The sequence below is a fragment of the Melospiza melodia genome, chromosome 8, assembly GCF_035770615.1.
Source record: "Melospiza melodia melodia isolate bMelMel2 chromosome 8, bMelMel2.pri, whole genome shotgun sequence".
Lineage (NCBI taxonomy): Eukaryota > Metazoa > Chordata > Aves > Passeriformes > Passerellidae > Melospiza > Melospiza melodia.
Window position 1 is genome coordinate 16867546 of NC_086201.1, and position 25475 is coordinate 16893020.

General features: G+C 37.7%; 1 protein-coding gene across 6 annotated transcripts in view; it reads left to right on the forward strand.

Moving 5' to 3' along the window:
* The window catches only part of SLC4A10 (solute carrier family 4 member 10), a 147080-nt gene that overhangs the window by 88131 nt on the left and 33474 nt on the right, over positions 1 to 25475 (forward strand). For 5 of the 6 annotated variants that reach the window (XM_063161991.1, XM_063161994.1, XM_063161992.1 and 2 more), the window contains 9 exons: positions 3368 to 3556; positions 13369 to 13460; positions 17854 to 18011; positions 19817 to 19904; positions 20387 to 20533; positions 21096 to 21196; positions 22572 to 22746; positions 22932 to 23065; positions 24495 to 24740. In XM_063161991.1, the coding sequence (XP_063018061.1) occupies positions 3368 to 3556; positions 13369 to 13460; positions 17854 to 18011; positions 19817 to 19904; positions 20387 to 20533; positions 21096 to 21196; positions 22572 to 22746; positions 22932 to 23065; positions 24495 to 24740 (1330 nt within the window). The remainder of the gene's footprint in view (positions 1 to 3367; positions 3557 to 13368; positions 13461 to 17853; positions 18012 to 19816; positions 19905 to 20386; positions 20534 to 21095; positions 21197 to 22571; positions 22747 to 22931; positions 23066 to 24494; positions 24741 to 25475) is intronic. The other variant, XM_063161990.1, reaches the window with a different exon arrangement.

The following is a 25475-nucleotide window of genomic DNA, read 5'->3' on the forward strand; positions in this document are numbered from 1 at the left end:
TGTTTTCCCATGTTAGCCACAACTGTAGGAATCCTTTTAGATTGCACAAGCCAATCTCTGCTTGCAAAATTTATTTTTTATGAGGCATTCACTGTGCCTGCAGTTTCTGAACTGCAAGCTGGGAATTTTGGCCTCATCTCTGCAATTTGCGGTTTTGTGAAATACTTGCTCTTGTTCCTCAGTAAAATTACACACTGTTATTTTAAAAAGCAGACATTTTTCATTCTTTCTTTCCTTTTCAAGTATTACAGACTTGAATATTTGAACCAAATAATTTCAGGTAAAGCTGGAAATAGAATCTGTGTCTTGAAGCATTGGAGTGCTCTGCCCACTTGGATGAGCTGCTAAATCTGCCAGCTTAGATAGCTTGTTTATAATCACCATTGTAAATGATGTAAACGGGTCTTGGTTCACAAGTGCAGCCCAGGAACCCTAATTGCTGGGTTTATATTGCTCCTCCTGCCTGACTCACTAGGGAAGGATATATTTGTGTTCCTGTTTAGAGACCCATGAAGATAAAGGACCGTGTTCCACCTGATTGTCTTCCATAAAGTGATGAATTAGGTTTGCTTGGTTTCTTCTTCCCTGTCTTTCAGGGCAATAACCACAAGCCAGAAAAACTTTGGCTTTTAAATTAGGCTTTGTAGTCAGCTATCACTGCAATCATGATGCACACAAAAGCCTGTGTGTTTTATATTTTGTCACTGATCTCTCATTTTGTCCTACAACTGTGTAGTTACAAAATTTGGAAGTCTGAATACCAGCACCCCCACTGGTATACACTGAATTAAGTTTCTGCTATAAACTGTCAGTGCTAACCTACATCAGGAGAATATGAGCCCAGTAATTTCTTTTAGGATTCCACAGGTATTTTGATAGAAATACAGAATGTTTTCTATAAATTTATTCTGTGTTTCACCTGAGCGTTCTGTGCTCATTGCACATGAGGTGGTGAGCACTGTGAACCTGGTGCAGTGGGGAGTGAGCTGTCACCACACTTGAGGCCTCCTTATTGTCCATTTTCCTGGACCTGTGGGGGCTCCATGTGGGTCTGGCCACGTGTGTCTACAAAGCTGCAGAGTGTGACAGACACCTCCAGAGTGAGTGGAAGCAGCCAGCCTGCTTTTGCATCCTTGCTGCTCTAAAGGTGGCACAGATGGAATTTCCTCTGCTGGGCCACACATGAGCCATGCTGCATTTGAGCTGATACAAATTGTCTGCACCCCAGTGCTGTAATTCACAGCCTGGGTAAATTGTTCACAGGTGGTGATGAGTTATAGTTCAGTTACTGTAATAGCTTGTTAAAGTACTCACATTGCTCACATTTACTCACAAAATTAATTTTATACAGATGATATATTTTAACTGAATATGAATGGAAAAAAATTCTTGAAATACATGAAACCCCAAGTTTCTTTGAGTTCTTTAATGACCAGGTCAGGGAGAATATCAATCTTTAACATCTTGAGAATAATATTTCATGGTTCCAGTATCAACCAAGATTCCTTACTGAAGAAAAATCCTATTTTAGTGTACTTGATGTCAACAAGTACACTGTCACACTGCAGTGTGACCATTTTACAGAGTGGGTAATACCGTGCTGCTGGATATTCCACAGGTTCCACATCTTTCTGAAAGCTTCATATGGTAGTGAAGTATCCTTGAAAAATGGAATGGTTAGCTGTGTCTCTGGCTACAAGGGGTCTGTGCAGAATTTAAAAGGGCATTCAAGAGGAAAATTCTTGAAAACAAAGATTCTTTTCTCCTTTTTTCATATGGAGTGTGAAGAAAGGGCTGCCTGTTCTAGATACAAAAGTGAAGACCAGGGCTTTGGATATATGTACAGCTTCAACTGATGTGACCATGTAGGCTCTTCTACTTACAGGATTAAGTGATTACAGTCTATTTTGAAAATTAAATGTTTAAAATGTTCCTTTTGACCATTTAATGTTGGAATTTAACCATGCTGCTCTTTTTTTCAAGACAATCTTTTCAATTAAGGGTGTTACTGATGTTGCAGGGGCCTGGGCTTTTAAAAAATATTTTGAGAAGCTTGAGAAGATACTGAAAAGCAGTCCCATAATAATAGGGGTGGATGGACACAGTCTTTCTTATTCCAGCTCACATCTATACAGGGCTTGGAAAAAAAGGGTCAAAATACAGCAATCTGTCAGAAATTTGACTGTATTTAAGCTCCTGCAGCGACTACTGCAACTGTTAATGTCGATGTTAAAAGAATGACAGCTGGAGGGAAACACCAAGGCAAGAAAGCACATCTTCACTCTTTCAAAAGCTGAATGCATCTTCCCTTATTACATGTGGCAGCAGTGCTACAGTAAAAGGGAAGTCATTGTAAAAACCCAAAAAACTCTAGGTAAGCCACTTTCTTCTTTCTGGCAGGAAATAAAAATGGTTAGTCACCACACTGGCACCAGCCCTGTGGCTTTTGTGGCTGTTAAGAAGCCTAGCAGAGCATCCTAGGGAAAGGAAGAGGATAGGGATTTGATTTTCTTTTTCCGGTAATTTTCCCTCCTGAATGGATAATCTTAAATATTGAGATCATCCTCAGCAGTTAATATATTTTAATATTTTATTTGAAATATACTGTTACTCCAGGAATGACACCATACAAGTAGAGTTGCACTTATCTGTAAGCAAATAGTGTTGAATATGAATATGAAAAACTATTTTCTGCTGGTCCACTGCAAAAATGGTTGCAATTTCTTAGCAGAGGGTTCAGTTTCACTCTCACCTGCTCGAAATTATCCTCTTGCAGTAAGATGTACATCTGGCAGTAGAAATAGATTCTATTTGGTATTGATAAATAATGCAGCAATTTTTCTGTGTTGTCTTACCTGGACTTTCTTTGCATTGTACTGGAGGTATTGTAATTATAGCTACAAGAAAGAAAGACTGTGATCTCCTGTGGTAAGTACAAAGGGAATGAAAAAAATGTTTTCTCACAGCCAGTCCTTTGTAGGTAATAGAATAGGGGTTATTTGAAAAAAAAAAAAAAAAAAGACACCTAATCCACATCATAACCCTGAATTTAAATATATTATACCTAAGAGTGCTTAGGAACTGACTTCAATGACATTGCATAGGTGACCTTATTTTGTGAACAGCATAATTTTTTGAGGATTTTAAAATATAAATAACATTCTTTTGTCTCTGCCCTTCCCCTGTCTCTCTCCCCCTGAAAGTGAAACACTTATAGATAAAACTTCCATTAAATTCTGTTGCATTAAAGGAACTGGTGCGCTTCACTTTAATCCTATAGGATACTAATCATTATTATTATTGCAATTTAAGAGACAAATTGTTTCCTCTTTCCCCTCTTTTATTATGTTTGTGTATGTATTTTCAGATATGATTCTGGACCAGCAGGTGGGTTCTGGGCAGCTCAGTGAGGATGTTCGTCACAGAGTGCATGAGGCATTGCTGAAACAGCATCACCACCAGAACCAGAAGAAGCTGAGCAACAGGATCCCGATTGTAAGATCCTTTGCTGATATTGGAAAGAAGCAGTCTGAGCCCCATTCCATGGATAAAAATGGTAATGCTTTATTTTGCATTTTGAGCCTTCAGTAGCATCTGCCTGTTTGGTATTGCATGTGCTTTGTTACCCGCAGGTTAACAGCGATTCTGCTCTGAAAACTACTCTGTAAAGATGGTCCTTTTTGCATGAGAGTGGCTCCTCTTATGCATTCACAAATACACCTGGTCAAATTTGAAATCTGGCTACCTTGCACAACTCAGGGCTGGGCAGAGCTATTCAAGGGGACTCGCTGAGGTGTTGGAAGCTGTGCTGGGTGTCCTGGGTGGCTGGCATGGTGTGTTGTTTCCATTGCAGCTTTAGGTGTCCTGTGCAATTTGTCAGACTGAGCCTGAGCATCTTTGCACAGGGTTGTTCTGAGCTGTGGACAGGCTCCATCAGTGCCAGGAATGTGGTAGGACTATATTTGACTTCTGTTGACTAGCCAGGACCTATTTATTTAAAATGTGGTGGATTGCTTAAATAGTTTCTAAGTCTACAACAATGTATGCATTAGCTAGGACTCAACTGCTGCTTCAGATTTTATAGGTGAGTTTGAGGGCTTGAAAAACGTGGCAAACATTTCAAGATAACACCGTTGGAGAGATGTCACAAAAGCTGTACCTTGTTCTTTCAAAAAATCCCTTTTGGGAAAATCAGGATAATGCAAATGAGAAATGTTTGCAGAATGGCTCTAGAGTAAAGTGTTGGCATAACTTTTTTTTCCCCTTGCTTTTACAGAAGACCTTACAAGGTGTATTATTGTTATAGGTCATCATAATGAGAGATAATTTCTTATTTCTCCTGCCTTATTTGCATAAACAAAGATCTGTGTTATGAAATTTGCAGCTAAATTTTGCAAATATTTTTCAGTTAACTCTTATTCCAGAAATCAGCTGTAGTAAAATCCTGGTCCCTTCTGCTGTCACTCTGTTTCAGAGCCCTGTGAGCTCCCCATCACCTTGGGAAACAGGGAGCGAGGAAACAGCCATAGCACAGGGAAGGTCAGGATTGCAAGAGGAATCTGTGTGCTCTGAGGCACAGGACAGAAGGCAAAGAGCAGTTGTGTGGCTGATTTGGGAAGATGGGCCTGCTTATATATAATAAAGGTTAACTTGATTTCAAGGAAGAAGGTTTTTTTCAATCATTGCCATATAAAGTTTTAAGAGATCTAAATCTAGTTGCTTCCCTGGGGAAGATTCTAGACCTAAAAGGCAACATATAATTTCATTTGATGAGGATATGAAATTGAAACCTTAATTGTGGCAAAGTGTCACTCTAAGAGTGAGGAAAAAATTAGTATTTACTAAGATGTGTGTGATCATGCATACAGATGCACAAGAGTAAATGTAAATAGGATGATTGTCCACCCTTTTTAAGGCAACTTTCCTGTTGATTTATACAGCTTTTGCTGATGACTTTAAACAAATATCCAGGAGACACTAGAGAAAGTTAATGATATAATGATCCTGTACTTAATTTCCACAGGATGTAAGATGGCAGCTTGCATTCCATTAAGCTTTTTGCACTACATCTTATGTAATAAATCGGCATTAGTTGCTTCAAGAAGAACCCTCAGGGCAAGCTGTGAAATTATCATAAGCTCAATTTTGGTAACTTTATGTGTGTGTGAGTGGAACTGATGCAGTAATTCACTTCAGAAACATCTTGCTTTTCCCTAAGTTTCTTCTGGCAAACTTCCTAGCTCTTCCTAAATTCCCCCCAAAAATAAATTTTCATCAGGATAGCTTCTAAGTCCATATTAAACACACTAATTTTATATACTCAGTGGTTAAGTGATTCTCTTAAGTAGGGAGACATTCTTACAGTTTTTCTTTTGTTTGTCCCTATTTTGCTAGATGAAAAAATGCCAAATGTATAGTTCATTTGCTTGTGTAGAAATGTCTCAGAGTGCTCTGACCTCTGTTAAAAAAATCTTGGTCACTTTTACTGTGTTAACTTAAAATAAGTGTACCAATAGGCATAATAGAAATTATATATGTTTGTAAAAAATAGAATAACCTATAGAGATTCAATAATTTTCAGGAAGCTTATGTGAAAGTATATCAGATTTCTATCTAAATTACATTGAAAAATCCTAAGTATGAACTTTATGGACAGAGATTTTTAAAAATCAGTTTGTGGCATTGTTCTGCTTGCATCCTTTAAGTGCTAATGCACATTTGGCTCTCTCCTGCATTGACCAGGAGCTTTGGAAGGGACACTTGTTTGTTCCTGCTGAAATGAGACGTGGGAACTTGGACACTTTCTGCGCAAACGAAAGTTATCTCTTTGTTTAAATTTGGGGTTAGTGTTAGACAGTTGAGCTGGAAAAAAACCTTAGCAGTTTGTTGATTGTTAAAAAGGTGATTCAGAGCCCCAAGTCCCTGATCTGTGGGTTATGTGGTACAGCTGAGGATTCGAACTCACTTCTTTGTCCAAGTCCTTGACAATAGTATCTTATCAATGTGTCAATTTTCAGATGTTCAAGAGCAAAGTCTGAAAATGAATACATAAATTAATTCAATATATGGCAGCACTACTGACAGGCCATTGTGATGTCTTTGCTGGAAGATAGTTGTACATATGTTCTCCCTCCATTTTTCTTTGTTTATGAATCTGTCAGACCATCTAATTAATTTGCTTTGTATTTAGTAGCATTATCTTTTGTTTACAATGGCTTTTCTTCACATCCTCTGCAGGGCTAAGATGTCAGGGTGCTATGGATTTACCATGCATTTTTAATGCTGCCATGCTGTGTTTAACTTTCACTTTTCATTAGGCATCAAAACTGTGAGAATTAAAAGCCTGCTTTTGATGTTCCAATAAAAAACGACAGTCAAATTTGGCATAAGAGCAGAAAAAATTATTTTTTTTAATGGGCTAATTTGACACCAAATACCCAAAATAGAGGGTGGCAAGTGATTTTAGCATAAATACTATAAAAGACAGGTAAAAAAATTGAAAATTTTCATTGGTAAATCATCTTTAGAAAGTTTGCTTTAGGAATCAATTTAACCTATTTTTATTGAGATGAGTAGGTTTCACGCTCTGATACCTCAGAGCTGTGTTTGTAAATTCCTATGACGTGAGCCTAAAAAGCCAAAGACAACTGCCAATGTATGACACCTCTCTGTTTTATAGGAATGTTAAAATAATTTCATAAGCCTCTCCCCTTTTATAAAAGGGGTTCTGAAATTCAGAGTTTAAGCATGTGTGGCATGAAAAAATAACTTATTCTGTGAAAATGTAGTTAGGAAAAGAAGTTTTCATCATATAAAAATTTAAAAGTTTTGACTGGCTATTTAACTTTTAGTCTAGGGACATGTATATTTTATTAATTAAAAAAATATATATTTATAATTAAATCTAACAGACATTATACTGTTTAAAGCCCTAGAAGAAGGAACCCTGGAGAGGAGTATGACAGGCTAAGTTACTTTTATTTTCATGCACCTTGGTGACGTGTTCTTTACCCACAATAACATGATCTTATGCCTGTTTTCTGTTTCATACTTATGCCATTTATAAGAGTTTCTTCTCCCATGACATCAGAGCAGGCACATTATTAGTGTAAAAATTGGGTTGCACCACATGTCATGTCTGATTCTGAGAAATTCTGAAATTCCAAGCAGACGTTTATTGGTATTCCAAAGAGCTTGAAGGAAGCAATGGCATATTAAATTTGGACTCTCTGGAGTTAATAGCATGAGCTGCTGAAACTGTTCATTTTGACATGTTCTGTTTTAAACCTTTTCCCAGTTATTTCAGTTGGTACGATGGGCTGGTTTGGACTTCATTGTTTTGTGGCAGTATGAGCACAAGCAGAGGTATTGGAGCCTATGCTTGTCCTAATTTAGGATAGCATCCTTCAGCATTTTGGAAAGTCAAAATTCTCAGTTATGTTATGGTGTTAGTTACCTTCTTCAGTTTCCCAATCCTTTCTGAAGATCAGTTCAAGGATTTATGTCATAACTCAGAGTGAGCTTACAGCATGTGAACCTTCCATGTCAATACTGTCACGTGGAGAAAGCTGGATATGAGCTGGAGCCCCATGAAGAGGGTGGGGAGGCATTCCTAAATATATGACCATGCACTTTGATTTTGTGAGTAAATCACAACCAATGCCATCAATATACTCACAAGTTTTCTGAAGTATTTGATCTGGATCAGGGAATTGCTTCAGCTTACCTTGAGGAGAAGACAAATGATAGTTAATTCTGCCTTAAGGTTGCTAACGCTGTATTGTTTTAGATTCTTCTTAAATGTATATATTTTAATGAGGTTGTATTTTCCACAGGTTTTTATATTATTAAAATATAACTTGTATTTATGAACATTTTCATCTGATATTATTCTTTCTTTCTCTACATTTCCTTGTACCCATGATAAGATGTGTAATCTGTATGTATAAAACTGTATCATTCATCTTTGTATTTCTTTATTTTGCTCTGTCTTTGTTGTGTCTGTCTCTAACAGGCTCATCTCATCTCTGTACCTTCCTCATCTCCTATCCTTTGGGTTCTGTAAACTCCCTGAAGGTTCAGAGGTAGTATAAATACCTATTCTTGCTTGGGCTTCAGACCATTTCAAATGTACACCCATGTCTTCATATCAATTTCCTCTCAGCATGCAACTTCTTGCTATGATGATTTTAAAAAATACCTCAGGCCTTTGTCTGCAGCTGTGACACACTGAAGAGAAGTTTGTGTGGAATTCGTTGTTTTGGTGGGGGGACAGTGCCATTTCTTGATTAAGTTCATTTTCTTGCATCAATTTATAAAACTGCAAATCACAGCATTTTAGTTATAATGCATGACTTCACGTGAATTATGCTTGAGATATTCAGGCCTAGCATTAGAAAAGCAGCTAAAGTGACTTCTTCCTCATTCTCTTAAATTGTATACCATCAGTGAACACCAAATCTCCCTGTAGTTACAGAAGTACAGTGGGAGTGACATGATTCCCCACTGATTAAAAATGTTCATCAGGAGGCCTAAATGCACACGCACAATTCAGCCTGCAGAGATGCTGTCACTGCTCTGTTATATAGAATTTTATCATATACTGAAGAAAACGTGCTGTTTTTTCAGTCTTTGAGTTTTTACCCAGACAGTGTTGTCCATTTAGATTTAGAAAATTGGTGACTAATTGCAGTGAGCAGTCTGGAGATTGAAGGAGTTTGAAAATGAGGATTTTTTTTTTTGAATGGTAGAAATATGCATGGTTTAGAAAAATAAGCAACTTCTTTTCTGATTTAGTTTTCTTTGATGTGTTGGTTGCATACAGTTTGTTTCCATTAACTGTGATTTGTGTCTGACTACATTGTTCTGCGTTTTTGTCATTGATGTTCTGGAGACATCTTGGATTTTGAATAACAATCACAATAAACAGTTAAATATCTTAAGTTCTAAATTTTAGGGAGGAGGAATATGTTACATATGAGATTAATTTACTGAAATTATTTTTTTTTTAATTTGCCAGGACTGTCTCAAAAATGGCAAACTGTATCACAAATGCAAACTTCTATTACTGTGACAAATGTGGACCTTATTTTTATTTATAAGTGGCTTGACTTTGCATGCAAGAGTGCTTTTTGTGTGAATTCTTGCTCTAGTCAAAGCTCTGGCAATTTCACATTATTTAAAAAAAGACATATTTTTTATACATGCAATTTTTTAAAACATGAATTTAAAACTGTGTTGATATTGACTTTTTATTACATAGGAAAGCTGTTACACCAATTACAGCATGATTTTATTTGTTATGTATTAAGTTCCTTTGTATGTACCTTGGATATTTCAATTATACCACATTGTGCATTTGATTCCTAAAACTGTGTGAATGGCTCTGATGAATTCTCGAGGAATGCAGCTCTTCATGTGCTTTATGTAGGTGGACTGCAGGAAAAATCCAGGCTTCAGCTTTATAGTGACTAAAAGTATTACATTGCACTCTAGAAGAACAAAATTCTGTATTTACCCCATACAGGGTGTAAATAACCATTTTGCTTGGAGTGTTGAAATGGAGCTGGTGAGGAGAGGGCAGCAAAGAGTGGAATGGTGAGGCTGTTGCTGCTCTTATTCCCTCTTGTAGGGAGTTGATGGTTTATGCCTTCACCATTTGTAGCAGCCTAAACCCCTTATTTTCAGCTCAAACAAAAGAAGTAGTAAACCATGACAAATGTTTAAAATCTGGCTAGAGTTTGGGGTTACTTTAATTTTTTTTTTTGTGAAAAGAGATTACCTGTTGTCTCTGCCTTGTATCTTTGATTGCTACTCAATACAGTAAAAAACCCAAACTTGCTGTTCCATGATCCAGAAAGCTGTCCGAAGTTGTAGAGCTATTTAAACATGTCTTTCTGCCTCAAGGTAAAACTTGTGTTCTTTCAGATTACTCCAGCATATGGGTAAATCAAAGTTTGAGGTCTTCTGTTGGCACAGAAAAAGAACATATGCTATTCTTAAAAACTTCACATACTTACTGGTGGTGGCTTTTTATTCCTTATATGTATATCTTTACATATTTTTCTCCTAAAAGAAAGGTGGACACAATGTTTAAAAGTCCTCTGGACTGTTATGCTGATTGCTTTTGACACCTCCAATTATGATGTTAAAACTTCAGTATTTAAACAAGTGGTCCATGCTTTGACTCCTGTGTTGGTCAATATATTTTTCTCTGGCAGATATTTCTGCTCTCATTTTCTTGAATTTTTGGGTCCAGAAAAAAAAAGTGCAAATGCCTAATTAGCAACAGAAAGATAATGAACTACTATTTCGGTTACTTTCCTGTAGCTTCTTTCTAATGTAATATGTATATTAGTATGAGTAATTATTACAACTATTTCCCTTTTCATACATCCTTGGGTATAGACGAGTGTTTAAAAAGAAAAAAATGAAGAGTCAGCAGGTTTTCTATTACTACTAGATTTTAAGTTTTTAGGAGTGAGTTAAGACAGAAACTTTCCATGAGCACTTTATGCCCTTGCTGTGTGAATAAGGGGAAGGATTATTTTTGTCACATTAATAAAATCTCCAAAATAGATTAGAAATAAAATTTATATAATTTTTATATTAAGGATTTTAAATAGCTGTAATACTACGGGATGATTCCTGTGAAAATAATTCAAGGACTGCTAAATAAACAATACAGAAAAATAATTACAGTGTGAAGTAGTGCCCTGGAATACATATTGTAAAGATGATGGTGTAACAATGATGGAACTCTGTTTTTCTTTCAGTTCTAATTAAAACTGACAAATTGAATGATTGTTTGTAAATACCTTGCATATGTAATAATTTCAGGCTTCTGTTTTGCAAAAGATTTGTCCTGTGACGTGTAGGAATTAATAGCTTCTTTTTATATTCCTTTAATTTACATTAATGTGTGGATTTCTAAAATGAATCCTTTATTTTTTTAATATGTAAATTTGAATCCTGACTTTATTTTTATTCTACTTGCTTACATTTACACGCTTGTCATGTCTGTTTGTCATTCTCTGTTTATTTCACTGTAGAGCTGAACAAAAGCCCTGATTTCTATTCTTATTTTGATCTGTCCTTGCCCTGAATCAGAGAGAAAAATGGAAGTACTTTCAGTTTAAAGATAGGATTTCTAGCAATATATTTTTAAACATTCTGTTAATGTACTACCTAATCAAAGTGTAATATCTGTCTGTGCTGCAAGGATGCACACATGAGTCTAAAACCTGTTTTGTGTCATGGGAGATTTGTCTAGTGGAAAATGACATGTTGATTTTCATGAAAACCAGCATTTTCCTTGAGCAAGTGTTTCAGCTGGGAATTCATGACCAGACTCAGGGTTCCTGTATTGCTCAGCTGTGACAGAAACTGGATCCTTCAGCATTTGGCAGGGGCTGAGGGGCCCTTGCAAGTGTCTGGTCCTGCTCAGGCTGATCCTGCTCAGTGCCCGGTGTCCAGGCTGGGGCTGATCCTGCTCAGTGCCCGGTGTCCAGGCTGATCCTGCTCAGTGCCCGGTGTCCAGGCTGATCCTGCTCAGTGCCTGGTGTCCAGGCTGGGGCTGGATCCTGCTCAGTGCCCGGTGTCCAGGCTGATCCTGCTCAGTGCCCGGTGTCCAGGCTGATCCTGCTCAGTGCCCGGTGTCCAGGCTGGGGCTGGATCCTGCTCAGTGCCCGGTGTCCAGGCTGATCCTGCTCAGTGCCCGGTGTCCAGGCTGGGGCTGGATCCTGCTCAGTGCCCGGTGTCCAGGCTGATCCTGCTCAGTGCCCGGTGTCCAGGCTGGGGCTGATCCTGCTCAGTGCTCGGTGTCCAGGCTGATCCTGCTCAGTGCCCGGTGTCCAGGCTGGGGCTGATCCTGCTCAGTGCCCGGTGTCCAGGCTGGGGCTGATCCTGCTCAGTGCCCGGTGTCCAGGCTGGGGCTGATCCTGCTCAGTGCCCGGTGTCCAGGCTGATCCTGCTCAGTGCCCGGTGTCCAGGCTGATCCTGCTCAGTGCCCGGTGTCCAGGCTGGGGCTGATCCTGCTCAGTGCCCGGTGTCCAGGCTGGGGCCGGGGCCTGCCTGGGTGCAGGAGTGAGCCCAGCAGTGTGAGGGGCCACACTGTGGCTCCTGCATTGCCCAGACAATGTGCAGAGCTTAGGACTTCCTGACTGTCTTCATCTTCAAATATCATGAACATATGGTCTTTGTTACTGTGCAAGTTTAGGTTGATTTTCACCAGAACCAATGTTTTCACATCATCATTTCTCAGTCATATGAGAGACTTTATTCGCTATGGAAACAAATATATGCTGGGCACGAGATGCTGACTCTGGGCCAGCTGGACTCTGTAGTTATTCCTGGGTATGTGTTAGGGCAGTAAGAGATAGTTGGCTCATATATTTGGTACTTTCTCTTGTACTTTATTGTGGTGCTCAGAGCTGTGTGTGGCTTCTGACATGCCAGAGAGGGAGAAAGACTGAAGGCAAGCAGGGCATGGCCAGTGCCCCTGTGGGGTTTGTGCCCTGTGGGGTTTGTGCCTGCCCCACACCCTCGGTTTGTGCATGGTAGGCTCTGGCCACGCGCAGGGGCAATGTTGGCTTTAAGTAAAAATATGCTTCATTTGACATAGACTTGTTATTCGACTTTGTTTTTTCTTTTTGAGCTTTTTCTGGCAAAATTCTGTTTGCCAAAATACTTGCTCTTTGTTTCCACAAGATTGAGGTGTATTAAAAAATTTCTCATCTTGAGAAATTTTTTAATACTTTTAAAAAAATATTTTACTGAATCCTCACAGGATTTTTTTTGAAAATGTGTTTACTGAAACATTTGTTTTATACATGTCCATAATCACATTTTTCAATACTGAGATGATAAATCAGTTATTTTCCAATATATTTATTTTTATACCAGTCCACTTTTATGTTGTTTTTTGTAGTTGTTATAATCAGGACATTCTTATACACATGAGTAACTTTGTGAAAATTCATAATCCTGTTTAGGTCAATGAGGATTACTTTTGTAGACAGATATTACCCAAAATTGGCAGCTCCTCAAATTATTTACAAAAGCTGTGTGAAGGCAGGACTTTCCCCAAATGTATATCTTTAGAATTGTATGCTTTAATTGGTATAGAAATTTTGTCTTCTAATATCCAACAGTATCTTTTATATTTTTGAAATTACCTTCTCACATTCCTAGCTACACATGATGAATGTTCTAGCTTTTGAGATTGTGTTATTCTAAATAAGTTTTTAATTAAAATGCTATGTTTATGTGCATCATATTTCTGTGATATGAAATGTATGCAGAGCTCTAATAATTGTGTCATTGGATGTTGCTTTATTTATAGACCTGTAATAATGGTACTTTTTTTAGCAGGTCAGGTTGTTTCCCCACAGGCTACTCCAGCCTGTAATGAAAACAAAAATGATGTGAGCAGAGAAAACAGCACTGTTGACTTCAGCAAGGTAAGTGTTCACTGATGGTGAAGAGAGCTACCTGGCTGCCAAACATATATTTAAAATTAAATAAAATGAATCTATGCAAGTCAGGAAAATCTGTAAGGTGTAGATTTCACTTTAGCATTGAAGTTTTGTGTGCACTGCAGTACAGTTTCTCTTTGACAAAACAGAATCTTTCATTTTCTTTCTAAATTATATGTAAGAGGAAATCACAGTTTAGGAACACAGATAAATTTAATATCATAGGTGTATATTTGTAGGAGAAACGTTACAAATTAACAGAAAAATATCTAAGTAGGAAAGTAATTCAGAATTCCTATAATTCACATTTACCTCAGATTTTTACTTTCTGTAGAAGTGATGTGTGAATGCAAACTATGCTTTTTATAACCTGAACTCGTGGATTCCAGATGTCTCAAACAGAATGTGTTTCTGTAAACCTACAACTTAATTCTTCTGGCAAGCCAAGATCTTTCAGTACACTTTACAAAAGATGTTAACTGTTCAGTAGTGGAGATTGCAATGACAGTTCAATGTTAGATAGCAAAGAAAAGCAAACAGCTCCTCAGCTTTAATGTGAAGGAGAATCCTAATTTGTGTAAGAAGTCTGTATGTACCTAAGGCAGTCACAATGGGGACAGATGACAGGCCTGACAGGGATGGATGACTTCAGCTGACACATTAGTGCAACAAAGGTTGAGTAAGTGAAGAAAGGTGATTTAAACCAAAATTCTGAAGAACAGCACTTTGAGTCTGTTGAATTTTAATGTTAGTGCAGCTGAGCTAAAAGTAGACTTATGTGATTGCTCCATCTGGTGCCAGACTTATTTCCTAGCAGCAGTAGCTATTTGCATCATTTGAATTTTTGACTGAACATTCCAGACTATGAATTGTATATGGCTGAAATGAGAGAGGAAACTGATCTTTCTGTCAATGACAATGAGAAAAAAGGAGGCTGGCTGGGAATGTATTATGAACCACATTTCTGTAGAGGCAGCGAGAACATCTATAAACAGTGGCAGGCTGTTAAAAATCTGATATTAATCCTTTAAACACATTTCAAACTAAAATTATGCTTTAAACAGTCAAGTACAATATTGGTTTCATGATATTTATATTAAAGTCTTAAGTAAAACTAATTGGTTTTGCAAGTACTCTAATATCAAGATGTAAAATTTGTAAAGGTTATAAAATATAAATATAATTATCTATTCAAAATTATTCTATGCAGAACTGAAGGGAATTACTTCAGTTTCAGTAGTGCTTTTCTTGAACATTTCTCCAGTTGCTTTGAGTGTTTTAGGATCCAAATCCCAATCAGTTCTCTAACTGAAATTCTGTTTGTATTAAACAAGAATGGGAGCTGCATCATTTGATCTTTCACTCATTATTTTTGTAGTGCTGCAGCTTTGCTGATCAAAAGAGCTATTCCCATTTAAACTAGCTGGAAGAAATCAACATTTCATCTTTTTCTAACCTCAACAGTGATGGATACCAACGAGGAAGTCAGGAATATGAAAGGAAGAACTTTTGTTAGGAGGAATGAAATAACAGTAAAGGGTTGTAATCTAATACCTTTCTTTTTGACTGACTTTAAATAGATCCATTTATCCTTTTGAAGATGCATAAGTGCAGTTTCCCCTTGAAATGCGCTATTGCAATAACTCCCAACGGTTATAATTGGAATTATATGCACAGATTGAGAGGAAAGTAGAGCAGTACAGTAATTTTCTCTTGAGTATTGTGATTTCTTGCTCTAATTTCGTTCCAGATATTAATTTCATTTATCTTCTACAAAAAAAGCACCTTTGACTACCTCACATATTCTCTCTTTGCTAATCTGTCTCCCTTGGGCTATGTCTAATATTCCAAATTTGGAGCTGATTCAAAAAGCTGACTTAATCTGGAAACTGCATTGAGACTGTATTGATTGTATTGGTATCTATCTATGAAAAATGTGAGACAGGCACTGAAAGTGTCTTGAGGGTTACTTCAGGAGCATGGAGAGATGGTTTGTAAATGTGTCACTGCTCTTCCTCTGCTGCCACCACCAGGACTTTGTGTCCTCAGCGTGAGGGGGAGGTGATCTGTCCCAGCACCACTTTAGCCCCTGTCTGAGCAGAATGGCGGTGATGGCTTAAGAACTTCACCTGGCTCATTTCTACTTTTTATGCCAAAGACTGAAGGGAACATTAATTGTCCTGAAACACAAAATGGATGAAGAGACTGTACCCAGATCCCTTCTCACAGCAGCATCCCTGTGCTCTGTGTGGAAAAACATAATTTCTGAGACAAACCCCTGTCCCATTCTGACAGAGTTTGCTCTTTCAAATGCAATGTGAAGCAACTGACTGGTGTTGAATGCCAGTCAACCCTGCTTATAAATAAATTTGATATGTTTTACTAAGAAGGGATGTTGGGTTTAGTTTGTCTTCATGTCAGTTTATGTTTGGTTTCAGGTTAGATGTCCACCACTCTTCAGTCTTTGAGTTGCCCTGGAGGGACATGGTCTCTGCATTAGTTATTCAGTTTTATATTTCATTGGAGCTTGCCTGGACTATTTAGGGTCAGGTCAGGAATGTGACTCAGGTTAGGGTGCAGATTAAGATGCACATCAGGTCTCTCCAGCTAAAGACCTGGGATAAGAGATGCATTATGCATAGGTTAGATGAAGCATTCTACATGTGTAGCTTCTGCCACTGCCATAAATTCCCTCCAGGACCACCTCCACTCTCATTATGCAGTGAAAGCAGTGCCCTTGGGGTTTGGGTGTGTTTGCTCCTCTGCCAGCTACTTTCCTTTTAATGGGGTTCTCTTCACTACCTAAACAATATTAGACAGTATTAGAATCTCAAGCTGAGAAATAGTACAGGAAATGTCTGGAAATACTTTCTTGTAGACAGGAGACAGAATGTTTCTTTCAAATTTGAATCTTGTGATCTGTATGTTAGAGGACCTCATTGTCATAACTGTAGCATATTGTATATGGGACATAAATTATTAAATGCTAAATGCATTTAAATGTTTAATCCATCCATTCACAAGGTAAACTCAGCACAGAATGCAAATTTCTACATGCCTGAAAGACTGCTTTCTTCCTCTCAATTACAAATAACCTGTGACACCAAAATTAGGTGGAGAATGGACCTTAGTTATGTATTTAATCCTGAAGAGTTATTTCATTATTTGAGTGGAGAACAGAATTTACCTCAGTTTTTCAATTTACCTTGAAAAGTACTTGGTCTCCAACCTTCCAGGTTGATCTGGTTCTTGTTTAACTTTGTGAGGTGTTTATTCATCTTTGTAGCTTAGGGAAGCATTAGATATCTCTTTGTGATCTCAGCAAACCAAGACTTCATTACACAGGCAACTGTGTTATATCTGAATTCTGATTTAGTGCCAGAGCCATTTGCAAGAAAACAATTTTCTAAATATTACCAAAAACTATGCAAACTAGTACTGACAGATGGCTGTAAGATAGACATTAAAATGGTCCACTTTAACAGTTTATATTGGATTTGGTTGCTGTTGTTGTGTTTAGATTAATAAAAGGAAAGCAAATGACAAAATTCATGCATTTTGAAATGTAGACAATACTGGTGCATAATTAAATCAGACATACATTATATACTTTATTACTCCATGTCAGTCTTTGTTACAGAGAAAAGTCTAGAGCCATACAATCCTTCACAAATACCTTGAGCTTATTATAGGAATATCATGATGAAGCTGTGTCTCTGTTTTTCTATCATTCTGCAAAAATCAACATTGCTGCCTAAAATTCCAAAGTTTTTCTTCTGCTTTCTTCTTGCTCTTGAGGCTGTCAAAGCTCATGATAGTTTATTTTCTGTTACTTCAGCAGAAGGGTAACTGTCTTCTGTTAAATCTGAAAACAAAAAAGCATCTCAGAGTAGAAAAGGGAAAATTGTGTGTAGTGGAATCTATTGTTCTTCTCAGTGAGATAATAACCCAACAACTATGAGCTATGAATTAATGATTTCCAGAATTGATAATTATGGAAAAATAAGGTGTCTTAATTTCTTCTACTGTTATGATTGTTATTAAGTATTCATGCTGTTATGAGTATAGATAAAAAGCATTACTAGGATATTTATCCTATATTCTTAAAAATATTTTGAATTTTCTTTGTTGTCTTTATAAATTAATTCTGTAGTGCTTTGTTTCCAAGAAAAATCAATCAAATAATTAATATCTAGTTTGGTTTAGAGAAACATTTTTATGGAAAGAAAAATATTCAACAGACAAGAACAGTGGAACTGCACAACTGAAATAGTCAAGGTTATAGTGCAGTGATCAGAAAGTCTCTGTCAACAAAGCAGGGGAAAGAAAAAACCCCTGTGAGTAACTTTTAGGTTGTAATTTAATATACTTTCCCCAGGTTGACCTACACTTCATGAAAAAGATACCACCTGGAGCTGAAGCATCAAACATCTTGGTTGGTGAGCTCGAGTTCCTGGACCGCGCCGTGGTGGCTTTTGTCAGGTTGTCTCCTGCAGTGCTGCTCACAGGCCTGGCTGAAGTTCCAATTCCAACCAGGTACAGCTGGGCTGATCCTGCTTCGTGTTCCCCTGAGGACCCTGTGGGGACAGGGTGATGTGACCCTTGGGTTTGCCTTTACTGAGTGAGGAATTTGGTTTGCTCTTTGACAGAGACATCTCTCAGCCTTCCGCTTCCCCTGTAAATGATGTGTGGGTATATTCAGACACATGCTAGTTTTGGGTACTTCACAGATGTAGAAATGTAGGTGATAACACACAGTTTATCCAAGCAAACTGGTATTACTCCAGATGAAGTATCTTACTAAGGTGAAATATTCAACTTCATAGAATAATTCATCTGGAACTGAAACTACTTGTGTGGTACTGCATCATTTTGTACAGAACTAAAACAAAATGAAGATGGAATTGAGAAAAGGCGAAAAGCAAACTTTAGTTTGGTTGACTAGGGAAAGTGAGTGAATGGATTGAGAACATGCTGTAAATATATTCTGAAAAAATTTTTACTTCTTCAGAAATTTACTTTGCATGGTAAAAAATGAGACTTTTAACTATAAATTGTTTTTTAATTCATTTTTTCCAAGTTGAAACTTTTCCTGATGGAGTACTTTGATTCTGAAAAAAAATTGAGGAATTAAAAAAAAAAAAAGTCTAAAATAGACCTTGTATTCAAATAGAAGAAAACTGGGATAGATCTGTGCTTACATTGTGTCCTGCTGAGGTTAATTCAGATCAAAACTCCAGAGTGATTCTCCCATTTCTGTGTTCACTAACTTAACTATTATTGCGGAATCCACCCCCCATCTCCCCTTTTTTTTTTTTTTATTAATTTGTGCATATGTTTCTACACACATTCTGTCTTTCTTTCCCCTTCCCTCTTTTAGTTTCTATGAAAGTAGAATTCCAACAGTATGCAGTATTGTATTCCAGTTTGTGATGCTCAGGGCACTCACATATCACACTCGTGTTATGCTATGAAATGCAATGCTGAGACTCAGATCCTTGCTTCTAACCAAATAAACATTTTCTTTGAGCTGTAATTTGTAGTTACTTTGGATGTTACCTTTTTGATGTTTTCTAGTTTTTGCATGTGTATAAGAAACACTGAGGGAATTGGCTTTGGAAAAAGCTTTTCCTTGTAATCTCTCCCAAATTCCGACAAGAAAAAAAACCACAAAGAGGAGAATAACAGATTTCTTGATTTTTGGTCAAAATGAAAATAGTTACTAATTAGGACAATAAAATGTTTCTGCAAAAATTTGTATGCAATAATAAAAAAATCAGTAATATACATCAGAGTACTGTCTTTTGCATTTTAGCAAAACTGAGAGTTTTAGTTATTTTGTTTGAACAAATCCTCTGCCTTTTATAAAACTTTACTTGCTTACAGCCTCAAGTAGAGACTGTCCAGAGCCTTAATGGGAGTAAAAATTATTTTAAAATTATTTTATTTGGGTAAATTTAACATCTCCAATATTGCAATAATTTATGTAACCATAACTATTCTGTTGAATTAACAGAATTAAGTAAAATAATGTGTGCTGTACATAGATTAGAATTGTATACATTTATTATGTAAGTTAAGGTTTATTATGTAAGGAGGTTTTGGTAGCCTCAATCAAGACTGACTGTTAAGTTTATGACATATTTTTGGAAGCTATTTTCATATTCTTTTTCTAAGCAAAGCTTCATGTTTAAATGCATGTGTGAGGATCTTGAAGGAGATTATATATGGTGTTTATCTGAGAGATTCTTCTAGTCCACATTTTAGATATTTCTGTAATATTTATATTCATTTCAACCATCTATGCTTTACAATTTCTCAGATTTACTTTTAATTTGCAGATTTTTGTTCATTCTTCTTGGACCACTGGGTAAAGGCCAACAATACCATGAGATTGGAAGATCAATTGCAACACTAATGACAGATGAGGTATTTTTATTCATGGTTCAGTTTTGTACTAACTGAAGAGGTGTAATAGGGAATCTCCAGTCCTTCAGATGAAATGTGGCTAATCGTTCTGGTGATGACAATGAGCATTCTAACTCATTTCATGATCCTGTGACAGCCCAGATTATACTGCTGTAAGGGGATCACAAAAGGAGAAACGATATTCATAACCAAAGATGTCTTCACCAATAAGATTCCATTTTACACAGTTGCTTTTGAGTGGATTTAATTTTGTTTAAACTGCAAAATCTCTCAAATATTTAGCCGCCATAAGGATGTTTTTCTGTAGCAGCTGGAATCTCTATGAGAGCTAAGTACCAGAAGCTATTTTCAGTTGAAGCTGAGATTGTTCAGTGGGAACTTTACAAAGTGTGCTCTATTTCAGAGAAGTGGGGCCATTATTTTAGAGACAGTTCCTTTTCAATCTCTTTTTCCTCCCACACACACGTCTCAATTTTTCACAGGTATTCCATGATGTTGCTTACAAAGCAAAGGACCGCAATGACTTGGTGTCTGGAATCGATGAGTTTCTTGATCAGGTTACTGTTCTCCCTCCTGGAGAGTGGGACCCAACAATTCGAATAGAACCACCTAAAAATGTTCCCTCTCAGGTTTGTACAGTGTAAAATTCAGACACTTTTAAAAGTTGTAGTGAATTTTTATTATGTAGATTTAAGTCTCATTAATTTAGCATTTAGCAAAGTCACTATGTTTTGCATGCTGTTTTTATTTTAGGTTAATTTTCTTTAGAAGAACCCTTGACTTGCAAGCATACAGTATAGTGCTGACATTTGGTTTAGTTCAGTGCTAGTTCTCTCCTGACTAAATACAGGCAGTTGTATCTAAAGATAGTAAATTCAGGGATAAGTGGTCTTAAGCATCCTTGCATATTCCAAATAGCCATCATTTGCTTTTGTTCTAAGCTTATTGCAAGAATTGATCAAGGCTTGTTACTCTTTAAAATGTTTTCTGATACAAGATTTTTTTGTGATCAGTTCTTTAAATTTCATAGAATCACAATTCTTTTCACTATTAACTGTCTGGTAATAGAACTCCTTTACAGCTTATGAGAAGGTTATGCTGACGAATCTTAAAATTAAATTTTCATGTTTAAGCTTTCAACTTTCAGAGCCTGTACTAAAACCCATGAGAAATATTTTTTCCTTCTGGTAGGAGAAGCGTAAGATCCCAGGAGTGCCAAATGGAACTGCAGCCCATGGGGAAGCAGAACATCCTGGGGGACACTCTGGACCAGAACTGCAGCGCACTGGAAAGTTAGTGAATCATATTCCAAATCTTAAGTGTTCAAAGTGATGTTCAGAGGGAATCACAAGGGTCTAGTTCTCTCAGAAGTGTCTTGGTGCAGAATTTCTTTCAGGCCTTTGTCCTGATTTGCATGTGCCACGTAGCTGAAGAGGACAATACATGCTCATTTGCAGAGAGCAGGAGAGGACAAGAGGGTTTGAGTTTTCTCATTGTATTTATTGCAACCTCCTTTCTCTAATATTTACAAAGGTCAGACCTTTCTTAAACTTGGTTAATGTTTCTTGGTTTTGTACAGGATGAAGGGAAACTTGGTATAGTGTTGTGCCATATATTGTGAATACTTACAGCTCTTTTGTAGTTGAAGTTTCTGGGTTGTGCAGCTCTAGCATTTCTTTTTTACCTCAGTAAGCCATGATATGTCCTGGTACATGAGGCTGTGGTTACCTTGGTGGCTGCAGTATACAGAATGAAGAATTTGCCCCAAGGAATACTTTCCTCTCATCTAGTGTGGTGTGGTGTAAGTGCATCAGCTGTCAGTGGCTGCCTTAGTGCAGTGTAGCTGGGCAATAGATGTTTTACTTTGCTGCCTCCTGATATTTAAATACCGTTCCTGCCTTTAGCATTAAGCTAAAGATTCAGCTGCAGTGCTGGTGTACACTGGGGCAGGGCGGGTGATGGCCAGTCTGGCTGGAAGTTGTTCTCTCACCAGAGAACCTGCTAATTGACAGCTTGAAGGATTGTTTTAATATTTAGGAGGTAGTAGCACCACACCTTCTCCTTTACCTCTGCAGCATCTGATACATTCTGTGCCTGTGAGGAAAAGAGCATTGTGAGGTTATTTACTTTAGCTGTATGGTATTTTGTAAGGGACCGTCTGTTCCTAAATATTTGATTATACTTGACACAGTGTAAATGACAAAAGATGACAGCTCTTGTCCTTGAAAAATGGTAGCATATATTCATTTCTGTCATCAAGTGTATTTAGGAACAGGTTCTCAAATAAAGAATGTGAAGCTGATGTATGCAAATAGGCACTGTGATACCTCTCTAATTAATGTAAAGAATTATTTCATGTAATAAACAGTTTGGTTTAGTGCATGGGAGCAAGGAACTGTTCAGAACTTTGGTGTCTGGATGATGAGTTGAAGAATTTATAAAAGAGACATGGAAATTAGTTTGTTTTAAAACCACAATAATTTCCTGGTTGAAGTTACAAAGACAGGCTTCCTATAAACTTTTTTTTTTTTTGAAGGGTGAAGGATAAGAGTATGAATCATTTGATCAAGGAACAGTAGCATCTCTGCAGTGTGATTGAGGCAATATTGTAAAAGAAAGTTTTGTGTGCCACCTTAATTGATTTGAACTCTTGTGTGTTTTCTTTAGATTTTTTGGAGGATTAATTTTAGATATCAAAAGAAAAGCCCCCTTCTTCTGGAGTGACTTCAGGGATGCTCTCAGTCTGCAGTGTCTGGCATCATTTTTGTTTCTCTACTGTGCTTGCATGTCTCCTGTCATCACATTTGGTGGTCTGCTGGGAGAAGCAACTGAAGGTCGTATAGTATGTGTTAAATCTGAACTTTTAAAACAAACTTATAGTCCTAGTTTCGTGGTTTGTATTTCCTTACTGTTGCATGAATCACCTTTATATATTGGTGTTTCAATGTTTAGAAGGCTATGGACTAAGACATTGCAAAAAGAACCTGTTTGAAAATTTATGGACACTTCTCTCTGTGTTGTATTCAGAGTGCAATAGAATCACTGTTTGGAGCATCCATGACTGGAATTGCCTACTCTCTTTTTGGTGGACAGCCTCTCACTATTCTTGGCAGCACAGGACCAGTTTTAGTGTTTGAGAAGATCTTATTCAAATTTTGCAAGTAAGTGAAGATCATGATATTCCTCATCCTTCATTTGTTTTTAGGTAAAAGTAGAGACACCTATCCCAAAGTTGAAATTCTAAGCAATGCACTACAAGATAAATTGTTGCCTTTATCATGTTGCAGAGTCCAAAAATTATGCTGTGAGTTGGTAAAGCAGAAAGGTGAATTTTTCTTAAATTTAGGGCTTTTTTCTCCTTTTAAAGCCTTCCCTTCCCTTCCCTTCCCTTCCCTTCCCTTCCCTTCCCTTCCCTTCCCTTCCCTTCCCTTCCCTTCCCTTCCCTTCCCTTCCCTTCCCTTCCCTTCCCTTCCCTTCCCTTCCCTTCCCTTCCCTTCCCTTCCCTTCCCTTCCCTTCCCTTCCCTTCCCTTCCCTTCCCTTCCCTTCCCTTCCCTTCCCTTCCCTTCCCTTCCCTTCCCTTCCCTTCCCTTCCCTTCCCTTCCCTTCCCTTCCCTTCCCTTCCCTTCCCTTCCCTTCCCTTCCCTTCCCTTCCCTTCCCTTCCCTTCCCTTCCCTTCCCTTCCCTTCCCTTCCCTTTCCCCCACCCCTGTTTTGAAAGGAATGACTGCTTCAGGATGTTTGTGGGGATTTTTTGGGGTTTTCTTTTGAATATTCTCATTCTCTACTCTGAGGTAATATATTTGAATCAGTGATTTATCTCATCCCTAACTTGAAAGGTGTTGTCTCTCACCAAGAAAGTGCAGGCAGTAGAAGCGGTCCCTCTTTCAATAGTCACTAATACAGAAATGCCATTCCCTCACCTGGACAGAGAGGGGGTGAGGTGTCAGAGCCACATTCAGGCTCGTGTGCTGTGCTTGTCATGTCCCTGCCACAGTGTGGGTAAAAATGATGTCTCCATTTGGAAGCCATCATGCTTCTCTGCTATCCAGTCTGCTTTTCTGCCTCACTGCTGTGACAGGGACTTGTGTGGCAGGATCTCCTGCACAACACAGAGTAGGAAACCCCGCTTAGCACTCAGAATTTCTCGCACCTTCCGACAGACCTTTCGGTTTGCTGTGATAATGTCACACGGTGTGTTTGGAGCTCTATTATCATATGCACTAGGCTTACAGAATTTTGATGAAAGTTGTTATAGCTACTCTTTCACAGCTTAAAAAGAAATTGACAGGTGTTGGCTGTTCACAAAGCAGGATATGGGATAAAAAGTGAGTGGACCTTATACACTTTGTGTGTGACTACTCTCAAAGCTGCTCATGTGATTACTTTAATAGAGATAGAACTCTTTGCGTCCTGTTAATTGGGGGAAGAGCTCTGGTCAGGAGGTGACTTGATAAGATCTTCTGTTCACATTAAGTATATAATTTCTGATTCAGACTGTCCCCAAAAAGGAAATTTTGGAGCTGCCTTGTCTCCATTTAATGTGGCTGGACAAAAGGTTGAGTGAGTTGGTGTTTTTTTCTCTCTTTTTAGAGAGTATGGGTTGTCATACCTTTCTCTGAGAGCCAGCATTGGGCTGTGGACTGCAATCCTGTGCATCATCCTTGTTGCAACTGATGCCAGCTCCCTAGTCTGCTACATTACCCGGTTTACTGAAGAAGCCTTTGCTTCTCTTATCTGCATCATTTTCATTTATGAGGCCTTAGAGAAGCTGTTTCATCTCAGTGAGACATATCCAATCAACATGCATAATAATTTGGAGCTGCTGACAAAGTACTCGTAAGTAAGATTTCTTCTCTTAAACTGTTAGGGTTTTTTATCCACAGGTTGTTTTCTCTGCAAGGAGCACAGCAGGAAGAGTTTGCAGCAGTTGCAGCATGTAGAAGCTACTCAGTCACTATGGTGTCTTATGGAAGTAGTAATTACTGGGGGGATGTGTACAAGCAGGACATATTTACTTAAGATAAGTAAAAAATTTATTTCCAGACTTGAGGTTTGGAAAAGCTTCAATATAATTAACCTGGAAATCCTAGAATTAAAAATAGGACTTAAAGGGACCTCGGTTTTAGATCTCTATTCATTCTTATTTAATGAGACTTAATTCGTGGTCTCTTCCTGTAACCTTGTACTTATGATTTATAATCTTTAAATGGCAACAGGATATTCAGGTAATGTTTGTATATCATATTTATCTTGTTTTGTTTTGCTTTTTTTTCCCCCCAAATTGAAAGGTTCACCTTTCTAAAAGGTTGTAAATTGATGTACCTCCTTTATTTTTACCTCCATGGCATTTAGCTCCAAGTTTAATTTACAGGAGCTGAAGTGGATTTGGAATTGTTAGATGGATCTCAGTAGCTCATAATCAATTTGTTCTTAATGCAAAGATTTTTAATCTAGCTCCATTTAAACAGCTTTACTTTATTGTGAAGTTTAAACAGGTACTAATCTACTTGGGGAATAAAAAGGTGAATTGCTTTTATCAATATTGTTTCATTGAGAAGTAAACCCTCATAG